Below are 17,157 nucleotides of genomic sequence, written 5' to 3' on the forward strand. Positions count from 1 at the left end.
GTGAAAAACCAAAATATTCATGACTTTCTAAATTCTACTTCTTTTACTTATTTGTAAAAGCCTTATTTCCTCTCTGTCTATGGTTAATAATGTTCAATATTATATAATAATATAAAATATATTGATTTTGTATGTCTCTTTATTCTTCCCTCTCTCGTCCCCACCTCCATCTTTGTGCCTATCTCCCTCCCTATCTCCTCTCTATCTCCCTCCCTCCCTTTCTCCCCCATATCTCTCTATCTCTATTCACCTCTCCCTCCCTCTATATCTCTTCCCCCGCCATCTATATCTCTATCTCCCTCACTCCCTCCTTTTTTTTCTCTCTATCCCCCACCCCCCCCAAAAAAGAAACACATGCTCTCTCTCCATATCTAGCTATCTCTCTCTTCCTTCCTCCCTCCCTCCCTTTGTCTCTCTCTTCTTCCCTCTCTCCCCCTTCAATCTACATCTCTATCTCTATATGTCTCTTCTTCTTTATCTTTCTATCTCACCCCCCAAACAAACACTCTCTCTCTTCATATGTGTCTCTCTTCCCCTTCTCTCTCTCTCTCTCTCTCTCTCTCTCTCTCTCTCTCTCTCTATATATATATATATATATATATGGCTTTCTTATTTCCTCCCTCTCTCCTCCTCTCTCTCAGGTCATCTCTCTCTCTTTGCAATCTAAATTTGTCACTATCTCCCTCTATCCCCCCTTCATCTCTATGTCTCCCCCTCTCTCTCTCTTCATTTTCTCTACCTCTCTCTCTCTCTTCTCTCCTTCTCTCTCTTTTCCCCTCTCCTCTCTTCCTCACTCTATCTCCATATCGCCCTTGTCACTCCCTCTCTCTCTCCACCTCTATCTCTCTATGTCTTTGTTCTTCCTTCCCTCTCTCTCCCCTACTCTCTCTCTTCCTTCCTCTCTCTCCATCTATCCCCCACATCTCCCTCTCCACCCTATAACTTTGTCCCTCCCTCTCTCCTCTCTCCCCCTCGATCTCTCTCCCTCCATCCATATGATAAAAAATTATCACTCTATTTAATCAATTATATATGTAAGATCTAATATAATAATTTTTATAATCAATATTATTATATTAATATATTAAAATAATAATCAATATTATTGATATTATACCAATAATAATATATAAAAAAATAACCTATTAAAAAACAATCAAAACAAATCAATTTCATCTATATCCCTTACATTTTACATTATCATTCATATATATATATATATATATATATTCCCACACATCTTCCCTGAAATCTATATATTCCCACACATCTTCCCTGAAATCTCTTGGTTGTAGAGACACTAGCCCAAAAACAAAACAGAAATATTTTAATGTTGTATATGTCACCTTTCAACCACATTATAAAGGGTACAAGAATATCATTATCGAGCAAAATAATACATCATATTTATGCATCTACCTTACCTTATATCCAGTGGATTGAAAGGTGTAAGCCTCCCTATTATAGAGTTGACGAACAAAAATATTTTAATGTTGTATATGTCACCTTTCAACCACATTTTAATAGGGTACAAGAAAATCATTATCGAGCAAAATAACACATCATATTTATGCATCTACCTTACCTTATATCCAGTGGATTCAAAGGTGTAAGCCTCGTTATTATAGAGTTGACGACGATGAGAGCTCACAGTATAGCAACAGGCCTAGATGGGAATGACGAATAACAGGAGTGAAAACTTAACTATTCGCAGATGCACAAGCAGTAAACGACATATTGCTCCAGTATTCCTCGTCATGGAATTCGGGCCATGGCGAAGCAGACTGCTGCTGAAAACCTGCACTCAATTCTGACTGAATGTTACTGGTATTATTATTGTTGTCATCATGATGGGGGAAACCCAGAAGTAGTTTCGGAAAACCTGTGTAATGTACAGTCTGTGCAGGGCCTAATTCCTCGGCTGCCTTATCTTCTGTCTGGCACGAATCCATATCAGCAACACATGAAAGTTCTTCAGGGAATTTCACATTGAAGTCCCGGATCCATTCAAATGATGCAGAATTGAACTGTTGTGAGCCATTGTCCTTATCTTCATATTTCTGGTTGAAGGCCTGATCACAACTACGCTGGGTAGAAACACAGCACAGAGAAGAAACCGAACTCGGAGGAATTTCATATGATAAAATCGAATCGACTCGTCCATTAAGATGATGATTCTTATTCCTGAAGGCCTTACCATTTTCTGAATTCCATATCTTTAAGAAATAATCAGCGGGTGGATTGCCGTTAGGGTTTGTGAACGTTTCCACTGTACTGTTATTGGTGTGGTAACCAGCGGCAGAATCAGAGGCCATGACAAGCGATTCTCCCAAGATGCGAGCTTCTGCTTCACGTCTTTCCTTTTCCAACTGTGTCCTGTGCCTCGTGACGGCCACGGCCTCGTACCCATATGGAGCAGTAGGTTTGGCTTCTTGTTTGGGTGCATGAGTCGACGGATCGAGTCCCATCATGAACAAACGCTTCTTCAATTTCGTATTCCAAAGATTCTTGATTTCGTTATCTGTTCTCTGCGGGAGCTGTGAGGCTATCAGAGACCATCTGCAAGCGTAATCAAAATAAATAAATGTTTGGAAGATGTAGATTTTCACAGGAACTTTTTGGTGATGAATTAGGTTAAAGTTTAAAGTTGTTTCAATTTTTTCTAGTAAACACATAAGAACTTCAGATATTTACAAAACATATCTACATCTTCTTATAAAAAGTTATCCATTTTTAATATTATGGAATATTCAAAGTTATCTACATCTTTTTATAAAAAGTTATCCATTTTTAATATTATGGAATATTCATCTTTTTGTATGCTTGATCACCTGTTTCCTACAATTGCCTGCAACTGAATAATAGTCCACTCTTCTTCTCGGGTAAAGGAACCTCGCTTGATATCAGGTCTCAGATAATTTGTCCAACGCAGTCGGCAGCTCTTGCCGCAACGCAGAAGTCCTACATATATACATTTACAAACAGATTTTACCTATTCACAAGTAGCTATTATAACATATATTTAATACATAAATAAACTTTCCCTTTCTATATTAAAAATAAAGAATAAATGAAAAAAAATCAGCGATCATTTTATACATGTATATATACACATTTCACAAGCGTGAGCACATATATATATATATATATATATATATATATATATATATATATATATATATATCAATCAGAATTTATCATTTGTAAATAAAATTTTTATTGAAGTGAATTTTATCTCTATACAATATGGTATAGGATAGACCTATAGTCCGAACTGTCATAGCAGGTTTCTTAAATTGAACTCACAAACATAACAAAACACAGAAGTTTCATATATTTCATTCTATACCCATAAAAATAAATACAAAAATAAAATATATACATAAAAAAAATGAAGTGTGTGCACTGCATAAAGTGTTTGTAGTGTTTATATAAATATATAATACAGACCAGCAAGCTCCGGGAGAGCGCGCCAATTCTCATGTCCATTCTTCTCAATGTAACTGAGGAGAATTCTGTCCTCTTCAGGACTCCATGGTCCCTTCTTTAACCCCCTTTTGTCACAGCATGGAGCTCTACCCATGTTACACTTCTCGCTGGAGCCTGAAGCCTGCAGCTTGAAATATCAGCTAGAGTGTGTTTGTATTCTGAAAGCTGCAGAAATAATTCCTCCCAAGTGGTTTATAGTGATCTCAAAGTCCTTCAGATGGCTTAGTGACAAGAGGGAAGCAACAGTATTTAATGGTCCCGACTTCAAAATAATTGAGATGTAAGTTCACTATCATGAGAAAACGATAAAAGTCCGGTGTAAGGTCGTTGTCATGAGATTCCAGTAAAAGTTCAACAGAGATGTCGTCTTTTTCCTGCTTTGACAAAAGAAATAAGAGACGTTTTACTCAAGTTTGGTTAATTTCTTTTTTAATGGTGGAATTGTATCAAATAATTGAACGTTGAATAACCTCTGTAATCTGTAATTTCGGTAAGTTAGATGTTAAATTCCAACAAAGATGAATTATGTCGGTACGTGATAGGCAGCTAATTAAATGCTAGTGGGCTAGTTTATAAACTGGCCACAACCATAGAAATAGAAATTCTAGTATGCAGAAAATTTTGAAAATTCTAGTGATAGTTGTCAAATTTCAAAAGCGTAAGTATTTCATCATCAAAAAATCAATTTAAACCTTACCACAATAGAATTTCTTGAAAATTCACCTGATTCCAACTAAAAATTAGCAGTGAACCCAAAATTGTGGTTCGGTAGACAACCCATGTGTTAGTGGATCCAAAGTAATTTATTGATTTCACAGAGAATTAAATGTTATACATAGAGAGAATGTGCACTGTTAAATCCAAAGTTGCATTATTGGATCTACGTATACGGACACACGTCAACATGCAGTGTAACCATGTGGTTATTGCTCGTGGCCTTTCTCCTGGGCATCGTAGGATTACGACGATCAAACCACAAAATCTCGTTTACATCGTACATTGAAAAATCAGTCAATGCAGTCAGGACTCAAGTGTGGGCGATTGGCTGTAGTAACAAGCACGGCAACATTCACATGGCCAGACTAGGCCAAACTCCATCCCTCTGTGGATTATTATACCCGTACCATCACTGTTCCTCGTTTATTTTAATCTAAAATACCATCCTTACATACTAACAACAGACATAATTACCGATGGCTCCCGCTTTCCCTTCTACATATATTTTTAATAATATTATCATGCTGGAACATGCAGGGCCATATGTTTACGAGGTGGGGTTTCTGGCTATTTATTCCAGGCTGGCGTAAGGGTTTCACCAAATACTTTGAGATCTGTCACCATAGAAAATGTATAAGAACAATATTATGAAGTATGATAAAAGAAAACATGTTCTATTATAAAACTTTATGTATAATATAAGGTCACTAGAGGATAGGGGAATGGGAATCGATCTTTAATTTAGCCTCTTAAATATATCTCATATAACTTCAAATAATTGCATACATGAAAATGGAATGTAAAGCTTACGAAAGGAAAATTATCACATAAAATTACACAATACCAATAGAATAATCTTTTGATAAAAAATTGTAGTAATATTGTTCTAAGATACAATAATACAATTTTTCTCTTAGATCCTTTCTTTGAGTTCCTCTTAAGTTTTTATATAAATCGTATTACAAATAGATTTTTGTTACAAAATCAACTTTCTAGGAACAAACTAATAAAAATAGAAACAATTTACAAATATGCAGTAGTCTTTGTCTACTTGTTTTTTTTTCTAGTCGAAATCTATTGTTGGAATCTAAAGATTTATGGGTAAAATTTAACCAACCACTCCCAATTTGACCTGACTAGAGAGTTGTATGATATCATTTTCTTGTAAGCAATATCCAAATCTACATACTCCTAATATGTTGGAGTAGTTGAAAATAACATTTTAACTTGGCAATGAATATAAAATTCATTTATCAATTTGTCCACTATGGTCGACCCATTCAACTTTTCATTCTTGTCTAAAAACTTTCTTGCATTTGCTAGGGTTCTTAATAAAGCTTCTCTATATGCATATATAGATATCAACCTGCCACTTTGACCCCAATAAGAGGGCATATCCATTTGCTTTAAAACATTAAATCTTGAATTAAATATATTTATCTCCTTTTTTACTAGCTTACATCTATCCATTGCTTACTATAAAAAGTTTCTTTCACTTGAAACTTTATTGACCTCAATTACGACATATATTCTTTCTTCCACTCCTAGAGTTCACCATTCCTAGAGTTGAGGAATTTTACTATTTTGGTGGAAATTTGAGGCTTATCTCCTAACTCTACCTAAATTATATAATTGGCCTACTCAATGTTGTAGACCAAATCTCATTCGTCTCTAATGATTCTGAGTCTATGTGCCTACTAGCTGATTTTTCAACCAATCCAATCCCTTATGTAATCTCATTTTCAAGTCTTGATTTATGTGGATTGTTGCATTTTAGTCAACTATTTCCTCTTTGAGATTATTTACTTTTGAATTCTTCATTGTGAGTATTTTTTTGATATTTTCAATTTCAAGATCTTTTATACTCAAAGTTGACATTATTTCAATGAGCTTCTCAAAAGGATCAACCTATGTTGTTGGTGTTGAAGATGTTGATGCACAAACATGTTCAACTTTTCTTTTGACATAATCTCAATGCAGATAGATTTCAATTTGGGTATTCTACTCAATTATTACGATCAATTTTTTTTTTTCTATTTTTTTGTGCAACTCTTAACTAAGTGTTTCACCTAAATATCTGTCTATAGAATTGATTAAGGCTTCTTTGGAAGAAGATTCGTTTGGGTCTATTCCCAATATAACTATACATTTCTCAAAATCATCAATCTTCATTTTCTTAGTTCTTGTAGCAATCTTCTCCTAATTCAATTTCTTGGTAAAATTTGTGAGCATAGTTTCCAACTTTGAAGCATTGAAAATAGTATTGCTTAAATCTGTGAAGATCATTTCTCCAATTTTTCTATGCAAGTCCATTTGGTCCACTAGATGTATTTTTTCAAATCTATAGTGAACTTGGCTACCCTGCAATCTTTTGTAGTTTTGATGGTTTGATCTTTGGGTTCCAAAACTACCATGTTCAACAATCCCTTCTCATGATCCAAAATAGACAATAAACTTTTTTGTGAATAACCTTAACATTGCTTCCATAACTTTGTATAGGGATATTGTTCCATTTTTGGATTCTTGTTCTTGATTTCCATAAACTGTGAATATAGGTTGTCTTTCTTGTCTGTTGTTGAAGGTAACATGAAATAAGATTATGTCTCCTAAACCAAAATAGTTGTTTTCAAGAGTTAATAGTTGAACTCAGACTCATTTTTTATAGTTTCCTCTATGCTTCAAATTAAAACTAAGACCTCCTCTTCTTCAACTCTTAGATTTTTCTATCCTTTCCTCCTCATCCTCTATTTATAAAAATGGGAAGGACTATGGTGTCTTTGAAAATCCTCTCTTGAGCACTTTTTCCTTGGAATGTGGAGTATCTAGAATAGTTTGGTTTGCCATCTAGCTAGCCTTAGTAGTTTTCACTAGATCTTGCTCCCAAACATATATGTTTGCATACTATTCATTGTCTATTTGGGAACATGTTGTAAAGGGAATATCCCTACTTTACTCTTCTTTCTAATATGGTCGTGTGAGGATCATATTGCCATGCTTCTCCCTAAGGGAATTTCATCTATTTTAGCATTTCCTCAACCTCATATAATGCTACTCTAGTGTTAATAAAGAAAGGTCCAACTTCTTTCTTCAATTTGAACATAGTTGGATGCTTCTTTGACACAAAATGAATGTGGTTTAAGTTGAGGCTCTATTTGATAAAATCAAATGGAAGCTTTACTCATATGTAAGAAAATCAGAAGCTTGTAGCAAGGTAATTCACAACCATAGATTTTGATCTCTATAAAATCTCTAAAAATATTTCATCCTTCCACTCTAGTATCTAGGATGAGTTACAAAGTATTTTTAATTTCTAGAAACATTCTAGGAGGAAGCTCATCAAATAATAAATTTTATATGACTAACAAAAACTTATTGACAAAGTCAAGAAAACCTAAATTTTGGGGATGCTGTCTCACCATTGGAGTATAATGAATCAAAAATAAAATTGTCATTTTGATATTGAGTATGGAGATGAATAAATATATAAAAGGACTAACTGATACCTAAAAGACTTAATGAGACCATAATTGGTTAACTGGACATTAATGACATCCAAATACTATATGAATTGGAATCTCATAAATGACTTTTTGGTTGGTGAAAGAGAAGTTAGAAACCCTAATGCAATATCATAGATAGGTTGGTCATCATCATATCCTAATAAACAATTGATCCAGGTGGATATTGGTGGCCACCCGCCTATTCCACTTGGACCCTCACCATTGTTTCTTTCAGTTTTTCAGTTTCCTTAATTGTAGCACAATTTACTATTTTTGGTAGTTTTTCAGGTCGTGAACTTCCGGAGTTGTTTTGAGTCACTAAACGACGTTTATTTGGTAGAATTAAATAGGCATTTGCCATGGAAATTGCGTTGACAATTGTAGTCCTTGGATAGATCTTTCCAACAAGGTATCATACACGTGAAATGGAGATAATATGACCAAGTTATGACCCTAGGAAGTTGGCTTCCCAACTAACCCCAACGGGGCCCATAAACTCTTGGTGTTACATCTCCTCGGGTTAGGGTTTTGGTTGTTTAGGGTTTTCTCTTATCATTCAATAATAAAAATTCCCTTGAGCCCCATTGTGACTCAGTTCAGAGGCATGTAGTCGCCACATCTCTTCTCATAGATAAGCTACCATCGCCCGAGCTATCTTATTTCCATTTTGTTTGTAAGCATAGTTCAAAATTTTTCTATTAATGAAATGAAGTGTTTTTCCACTGCATCTCTGTGTTTATGATTATATATGTAAGTTATAGCACTCCTATTTATGTTTAGATCAGTGGTATTAGAGCGGTCTTCTCTTTCTCAGTTTTTCTTTGCATGTTCCCAACAAGGTTAGGATAGAAGGAGTTAGGGCTCGATCTGGTTGAACCATTGCAGGATTGGCCTCGTAAAACCCGACGAACTCCCATGGTGGAAGAAAAGAAAGATGAGGGGGCAGGAGATCCTTTCAAAATGTTGCTCGAGGAATCCCTTGAGCAATAGAGGGACACGATGATGGATAACTTTGCTTGGATCTTTCAACAACTACCCACAAGCGATGCATCTTCATCCAGCCGCCACTTTGGAGGTGCTACTCCTTTTAAGGTACAAGTTAACTTCGATATTCCCATATTTGACATCTTGATAGATGGAGACGCCATATATAAATGGTTAAATTTGTTGGAAGAATATTTTTCAGTTCATGGCTTCTCCAATCAGGAAAAAATTACTTTTGCACTTCTTAAATCCACCCCACACATCAAGGATTGGTTGGAAACCTAATGTGAACAAAAGGACGAGAGTGAATCCTCGTTGTTTTCAATTGTACCCACTTGGAATTATTTCTGAGATGTCATCAAGGAACAATATTACCCTATCGAGAGCTATGAAGATAAATACATAAAGTGGACCATGCTACAACAGGGAAGGGACCAAGATGTGCCAAAGTTCACAAATACTTTCCATACCCTTTGCACGAAGCTGGGTATCAAGGATACTGAGTAACATTTGGTGCTCAAGTACCGTAGTTGTCTACACAAGTACATCCAGGACGAGATGGTGTTCCTAGACATCTCCTCCCACGGCATAGTGTATCGGTACGCTGTAAAGATTGAGCATAAGTTTAAACAAAAGAAGTGAGACTTTGGATCTGCAAACCCAAAGCAAGGAAAAGGCACCCCAAAACCATAGAAAAAAGGACCAAGCCATGGAAGGGCTACCCAGGACAACCCGCCGAAGCCGCAAGAAAAGAGCAACACCACATAAGGACATGAGAAAATGGTGTGAGTTCCATAAGAGCTCCACTCACAATATAGGTGAGTGTCCGGCCAAGCAGTCACTGGTGGCCAAGATGAAGGCTTCTGAATCAGACGTAGGTTTTGGAATTTGAATTAGAACCCGATAAGGGAATTGACAAAGGGAAGTAGACCATTGATGCACAACCTAGTGCCACCGTGGCCATTGTTATCACTCTAGAAAACTCTCCTAGGTTGCAGCTCGGAAATGCCTGGTAACATATAATCTTCAGCATTGTTCTCTGAACTACTGGAATGGATGATGGTTTGGATCAAGTCAGATAACCATTTCAGCTCTATTCTCACTCAAGACATTCATGAACACCCCCAAAAACATAAGGCTTTAGACCACTAATGCTCAATAGTTTGTAGATTTAATGGATAGATGGAGGATATTGACTATACCAGCAGATTGCATACATGAACATATGTGAATGGCTAGCTACAGGCAGAAAATGAGCTTACTGACTGTACTGGCAGATGCATATATAATAACACATATAAATGGCTAGCTACATGCAACAAAGAAGCTTGGAACTCTAATATATCGAAGTAGAGATAAGATGACAGTTATCTGGCCTCAGACACACAGAAAACATGAACAAAATGTTCAAGTGCAAGCATAGAACAACAAAGAGAATGGACATTGAAAATATAATGGCAAAAGAAGCTTATATTACTGGAATGAATATGAGAAGCTTGAATGAAAAAATGAGCAATAATCTCCAAAAGTTGAACCCTTGTTACATCTAGTTTTCTACCTTTTATAGGCACTTTACAATGCTCTTGAGCTCTATATAAGGCTCGGAGTCTTAACCTTGTCTGATCTGTCCCTTAACCATTTGATTCCCCCAATAGGCAAGCATGGCTCAGAGGTTTTTCTCTTTCTGACAGAGGAATAACCACATTCAGATATTTTGGGTGTGCTGGCAGGGAGCTCTCTCTTGACAGAGATGCCCACAATCTCTTCTATTGATTTCGGTTGTGTCGCGCTGTGCTACTCCATGATGTATATGATTCGGGCTATGTTGTGTTGTAGATGCCCATGATATTTCTGTTTCGGGCTAGTTGGGCATGCTTTGTTGCACTGTAGATGCCTCTTGGCCTTGGTTTCTCTTCAAGTTGTTTAATAATGAGTGTTTTCTATTATCAATCGAAAGCACAACCATACTATGAAATCCCACCATTCCCTGTCCTTTTCGGACTTCAAAAAGTCCTCAAAAATGGTTTATATTCTCTCAGGTCCGCCCTTGTTGCTGTCACAAGTCGCAAAGAAGCCTGCCCTATGTATTTTCCTCACATTGTGAAATATGCATAAAACACTTAAAAATTGTGAACAATCAGCCTTTTAGGACTTCAAAAATTATTAATTTCCTTTCCTGTACCCTTTGGTTTCTCAAATGAAATATTGCGATGCGATTTGATCGCAATCGCATATCACTATATGTAAAGGCCCTACACCTTGGTCTCCCCGATCTGCGATCCACCGATGTGATTTGGGCCGTCGATCCACATGTTTGATCGACAATCCTCATTTAATCGTCGATCACCATTGCCATCGCCCCATGGTTTGCGCCGATTTTCCTTTGCCATTGCGACCCTCCGATCCGATCATCGGTGATCATTGATCGGTGGTGTCCAGTGCTGATTGCCATTGCCCACCTGTGCCGATTAGATCCACCGATGTGATCCGTCGATTAGATGTGGGCCGCTCATTGGCTATATCTAACGGCTGTTGTGCAACCACTGTTTAAACCTGCACCTGTGGGTTTTTTCATGGTTTTAGTGTGATTCAGGCATCCCGATAGTGTATTTTGATTGATGGATGACTTTAAGCACTTACAAAGACTCAAAGAGCATTAATGGATCCATTGGCATGATTTTTAAGCACATTTGGAGACTTTGGGGCATTTTTGGATCCATTTTTGGGTTGTTTGCCTCCAAGGCTAACATTGGCTCCTTCTGGGGATGAAATCCTCCCTGTGAGGTTTCAAGGATCTCAGATCAATTCCTTTCCTATAAAACACAAAAATTAAATATTCCTTCTAGTGTTCCATTGGGCATGGAGTATATTTTGTAATGAAATAAAAACTTGGAAAAACATACTTACAATAACAAGGCCTTAAAGCCTTAAACAAAATAAAGTTTCAAGAATCGCCCATTTACTGGGCTGCCAAAAGTATCTTCTCCTTCCAGACTGTGCAGAATGAATGTATTGTTTTGCTGAGCTTGAGCGATGACAAAAGGACCTGTCCATAAGGAGTCAAACTTGCCATGATTTCCTCTCGTTTCCTTAAATGCATCCCATTTAAGAACCCAATCACCAACCTGGAAATTGTCCACTTTTGCTTTCCTATCAAAGGTTTCTTTTATCTTTTGATGAGCCTTTGACTTCTCAATCAACTACTCTCTGATCTGTTGTAGTTCAACCAGGTTATTCATTCTTCTTACCATGTCATTTTCTTCATCTTGTTCTTCTTGCAAGAGCATAGCCACAGGGAGAATCAGCTGGATGGGGAAAATAGCATCAGCACCATAAACCAGTTTAAATGGAGAATTACCTAAGGATTGTTTAATGGTAACTTGGTCAACCCATAGAGAAAACTTCAGCTTGGAATCCTAGCTCTTTTTGTTTTCCTTTAACAACTTTTTGATTACCCTTACTAGGCTCTTGTTAGATGATTCTACCAGGCCATTGCCTTGAGGATAATATGAGGTAGAATGCACCACTTGAATGCCCATGGATTCAGTCATGTCCATCAATTATTTTGCCTTGAACACTGTTGCATTATCAGTGGCTAGTTTGGTTGGGCAACCAAATCTAGTGAAAATATTCTCATTCAAGAACCTTATGACAACTTGATGATTGACATTCTTAGAGGGTATAGCCTCAATCCACTTGGTAAAATAATCAGTGGCTACTAATATCCATTTGTGTTGGCCACTGGAATGTTGTTTGATCTCACCTATAAAGTCCAAGCCCCACTGCTGGAAGGGACCATTGACATGTATTAGCTTTAAGGGTAGAGATTTTAGCTGCTGTCTTCTTGCAAATCTCTGACCTTTGTCACAAGCTTTTACAAAAGAAAACACATCAAAGAACAAAGTAGGTCAATAATATCCAGCCCTAAAGATTTTGTGAGCTGTGGTTTTCCAATAATGATGCCCTCCATAGATGCTAGAATGAAACTGATGTATGACCTCCAGAGATTGTTCTTTATATAGACACCTCAAGAGGATTCCTGATGGCTCTTTCCAATAAAGAAGATTTTTATTAATGTAGAACTTGGTTGATCTAAGTTTAATGGCACGAGCTTGACTTGAGCTAAGTCCTGGAGGGACTTCTAGTTTTTGCAAAAAATGAACTATGCTGTAATACCATTCACATGTGACTAGATTTTAAGCCAAAGACTGAACCTTCTTTTGCTCTTTTGTTGCTCCCTTTGCCTGCTTATAATCTGAATTAAGACCCATGGAATTTATATCTAACAAGCTGCAATTTTCTTTAGCCATAAGTTGAGCCAAGCCCTGGCCTTTGACAAGCTTAGTGGGCTTCACCTCTACGTTAAACTCTATGAATTTTGCAATCCATTTAGCTCTCTTCCCATCAATATCTGGCTGAGTTAAGACATACTTTACTGAGGCTAAAGGTACATATGCAACTACCTTGGAATGCAGAATATAAATTCTGAATGCCTTTAAAGACTTTATGAGAGCATAAGCTTGTTTTTCGATAAGGTCATACCTTAGTTCAACATCCCTTAAGGTTTTTCTGAAAAAGGCCACAAGGTGCTCTATGCCTTCATCATTTTTTGCAACAAAACTGCTGCAAGTGTATCATAAGAGGCAAAAGAGAAGATACAAAACTCCTTAGTGTAATCTGGGCTGATTAGAGTGGGAGCTTCCATGATAGCTTGCTTGATGGCTTCAAAAGAGCTTCTTGAAGCATCTGTCTATTTTATTTCTACTCCTTTCTTTAGCATGGAAGTGATGTGCTTTACAAGCTCTACAAAGTTTGGAATGAACCTCCTTACGAAGTTAATCTTGCCTAGGAAGGATTGAATGTCCCTTTTTGACCTTAGGATGGACAATGTCTGAATGGCTTGAACCTTGGCTAGATCAATCTTCACACCTTCAGCAGAAACAATATGTCCCAGAAGTTTGCCTTCTTTTAGATCAAATTGTGACTTCTTTGGGTTCACTGAAATACCAAACTGTAAATGATCTTTGTGGTTGCTGGAGAAGACTGTTATGTCATCAAGATAAATAAGGACAAACTTGTCCTTCTCTCCCACAAAGGCTATGTCCATGGCCCTTTGAAAGGTAGCCCCAGCATTCATCAGTCCGAAAGGCATCTTGGAGTACATGAAAGTGCCCCAAGGAGTAGTGAAGGTGGTATTTTCCTGATCTTCAGGATGTGCAACAATCTGATTATAGCCTGAAAATCCATCTAGGAAAGACATGACTCTAGCCCCTGAAACTATTTGCAGCAAGTGTTCCATCTTGGGCAGGGGATAGTTATCTTTTTTAGAGCACTTGTTCAGATTTATGAAGTCAACATAAAGCCTGATTTCTCCATTTTTCTTTCTTACTACCTCAAGGTTAGCTATCCATTTTGAATATCTTAGGGGCAATATAATTTTGACATCCAATAGCTTCTTGATCTCTTTCTTAATCAAAGGCAATAAGAGAGGGCTGATAGGTCTTAGCTTCTGCTTAAAAGGGGTGGTATTCTTTTCCAATGGGATCTTATGCTTAATGATGTCTGCGTCATATGTTTTAAGATCACTATATTCCCAGGCAAAAATGTCACTAAATTGCCTCATAAGTGTGCAATACTTGGAATTCTGGGCAGAGGATAAATGAGAGGATAGACTAATGAATTTTGGGTGGGCTAGACTCCCTATATTATGTTTACGAACAACGGATTCATTTTCTGTTTCGGCAGGTTTATATGGCACATCGTTTTGGTCAAAAAGCTTCTATAGAGGCACCAATCCTTTTGGTATGTGATTACTAGGCAGCTGGATGATGCTTTCTTGACTGATCTTGTTTTTTAGCTTGGACTGGATGCCTTCTCTTGGGTTTCATTTTCTTGGTCGATGTGTGTTTCAGTGAATTCCTCCACAACTTGCAAAAACCTATTAATTTCCTCATCGTCTTCAAAAAATTTCCAATATTTGACATTGTGAGGCAGAGACAGTCTATATTTTACCTGAACTACATACATTAATTTAGGACGAAAGGGAGGAATAAACGTGCTAGAAGACACAGCAAGGGAGTTGGTGAGATGATTCTTCATTCTTGGAATGTAAGAAATGCCAAAATTATCAAAAGAGTCCTTGAGCCTCCATACCTAATCTCTGTAAGCCTTTAGCCTGGGATGCTTTGCTTGGAATGTCTTTCTCACTTGCTAAATAATGAAGTCTGCATCTCCAAACACTCTCAGATCTTTGATGCCCATTTCTTTCGCTGCGCTTAAGCCCAAAATTAGAGCTTCATATTCTGTGATGTTTTTGGTGACTTGAAAGGTTAATTTGCAAGATAAATGTATGTATTCCTGTGTTGGGGACATAAGGACCACCCTACCCCTGCAACTTATTTAGAGCAAGCCCTATCAAAAAAATTATCCCAAATCTATGGGTTTTCTACCTTTGCGATCTGGAAAACAGGTTTCCTGAGCTATGTGGAAGCCAATTGAGATTCTTCAATAAGAAGCATATAAGCTCCAAAAACAGTGTCGATAGCATATATGGGATGATTTGTGGGATTCTTTTCATCGCTGATTATGTAAACCAACTGCGCCTCTCTGTATAATCTCTTTCTCTCACCTCCGAAAACTGGGACAGTAGCATAGGACAGATCATTTTGTAATGATCCACCTAATCTCTTGATCCAACCTCTGGAAAGTAACATGCCAAACTTGGGAGGTACATCTGCTACCACAATGTCCATCATCATGCTTTTCATAGGCAGCTGAGACAAAGTGATGGCTAGGTCCTTGATTAACCCTAGACATTTCACTTTTCTGGAGTCAAAAGAAAACAGGTCATGATAAGGCTTAGTGATGTCAAGACCCAACTCATCCATGACAGCCTTGGGCATTAGATTATGGCTGGATCCAATGTCCAAAAGGTAGTTGTGAAGGATTTTATCATGAATAGTCAGAGAGACATAGAATGATGGGGAGTTGTCTTCACAGTTTTCAATCATTGGGGATAACAGCTGGTTTATCATCTTGCAGATTTACATAATGAGTGGAGGCTTGGATGGCTTTAGGTTTAAGAACCTTGAGGATGGATCTTTTGAAGGACTCATTTTTCACTAATTCAATCAGAGGCATAAGTATTCATAGCTTCTAAATTTCTTATTGAAAGCTGAAAGGGGAAGGAGACGTGTCAAGGCCTCTTACCTCATGAGCTGAAGCTTTGAGGGTGATGGGATCAATTTCCGGTTGTTTCTGCTTATTAGCTTGCTATAATGTAGGGGAAATAGTTCTTTGAATAGGAGTTTCCTTGGCATTATTCATCTTTGACCGCATATTATATCTTTGCTGATCTACAACTTGCAGAATAGCTTCACCATCCCATTGCTGGCTGATTTGGTCATTGCATAATGAATTTTCATATGCAGCTGAGGTAAAAAAGGAAGCATTGCCTTTGTATTCTAGATAATGAATCTCATCATATTCTTTGAATAACTCTTCTTCCATGACTGCATTCTGAAAAGGAGCCTTCACCCTTTGGTCTTCATTTGCATTTTTTTTTCTTTGCAAAATCTGCAACTGCTCATTCGTTCTTCTATATGGATTTGGATTTGGATTTCTTGGGGAAAAGGTATTAGGCATTCTTCCTTTCCCTGGTTTTTGCTCAACCTTAAATTTAGAGATTTCATAGGCTAATAACTCGATCATTTTGGTCATTTTATCTATCTTAGGATCAGAGGATGATGAAGGCTCACCCCTCTATCTTCTTCTATCAACATTTCCCTTAAGTTTCTCTACAGCCATGATGTTCGATTCCACTTCCAAGGCTGCATCCTACATGTCAGCCAGAGTAGCGCATTGCCTCTCTCTTAATAGTAGGCAGAAATCATAATCAAAAGCACTGGCATACGTGAGTTTAGCATAGGTAGCAGTGGGTTTTAATTTAGCTGGTATCTTGTTGTACATACGGTTAAACCTCTTATTAAAATCAGACATTGACTCACCATTTTCTCTCTTTAAGTTGCCAAACTCAGTGTGGTAGTAGAGGAGATCCCCCTTATCCCCCCAATGCTTTAGGAATGCATCATCTAAAGCTTCAATGTATGCTATAGATCTTGGGGCTAGTTCTATGAACCATTTTCTAGCCTCTCCATCTAGGCTTTGGACAAAGACTCTCATCCACACATCATCTTCACAAATGTATAGATTATCGGCATAGCTATAGAATGACTTAAGATGTTCTTCAGCAGTAACACCTTCGGTCCCAGTGAACTTAGGCCTATATTTCTGATATTCTCCAGTAGGCATGGCATTCAAAGGAGTGGGGAGTATTAGAGGTCCATACCTAGCAGCTATGATTCTTTCCATTTTGGTAGGTGCTTGTGGACCTGCCATAGCTGTGGTAGCTAAAAGAGTACTGGCAGTCTGAATGATAGAGGGCTGAGGAGTGACTGATAGGACTAAA

The 17,157-nt window shown here is 37.4% G+C and overlaps 1 protein-coding gene across 1 annotated transcript; it reads right to left on the reverse strand.

The window, feature by feature from the left end:
• Positions 1-1,542: 1,542 nt before the first annotated feature.
• Positions 1,543-3,696, reverse strand: LOC149185870 (transcription factor MYB17-like). The gene is made up of 3 exons (XM_089412512.1): positions 3,451-3,696; positions 2,832-2,961; positions 1,543-2,559 (listed from the first exon to the last, which is right to left on the reverse strand). Exons 1-3 carry the CDS (start codon positions 3,581-3,583, stop codon positions 1,701-1,703), a joined length of 1,122 nt encoding a protein of 373 aa, XP_089268638.1. The 5' UTR covers positions 3,584-3,696; the 3' UTR covers positions 1,543-1,700.
• Between the last annotated feature and the right edge of the window lie 13,461 nt (positions 3,697-17,157).

The sequence above is a fragment of the Pinus tabuliformis genome, chromosome 3_1, assembly GCF_031772625.1.
Source record: "Pinus tabuliformis cultivar Carrire ecotype Pingquan chromosome 3_1, CPIR1, whole genome shotgun sequence".
NCBI classification, from domain to species: domain Eukaryota; kingdom Viridiplantae; phylum Streptophyta; class Pinopsida; order Pinales; family Pinaceae; genus Pinus; species Pinus tabuliformis.

Bases quoted from the DNA above. Each gene is read 5' to 3' on its own strand.
- LOC149185870 (XM_089412512.1), bottom strand. From the start codon at position 3,583: ATGGGTAGAGCTCCATGCTGTGACAAAAGGGGGTTAAAGAAGGGACCA. The intron at 2,962-3,450 runs GTCTGTATTATA...GTATATATGTAG, and splicing joins CGCTCTCCCGGAGCTTGCTG to GACTTCTGCGTTGCGGCAAG. The intron at 2,560-2,831 runs GTGATCAAGCAT...TTACGCTTGCAG, and splicing joins CAGGCAATTGTAGGAAACAG to ATGGTCTCTGATAGCCTCAC.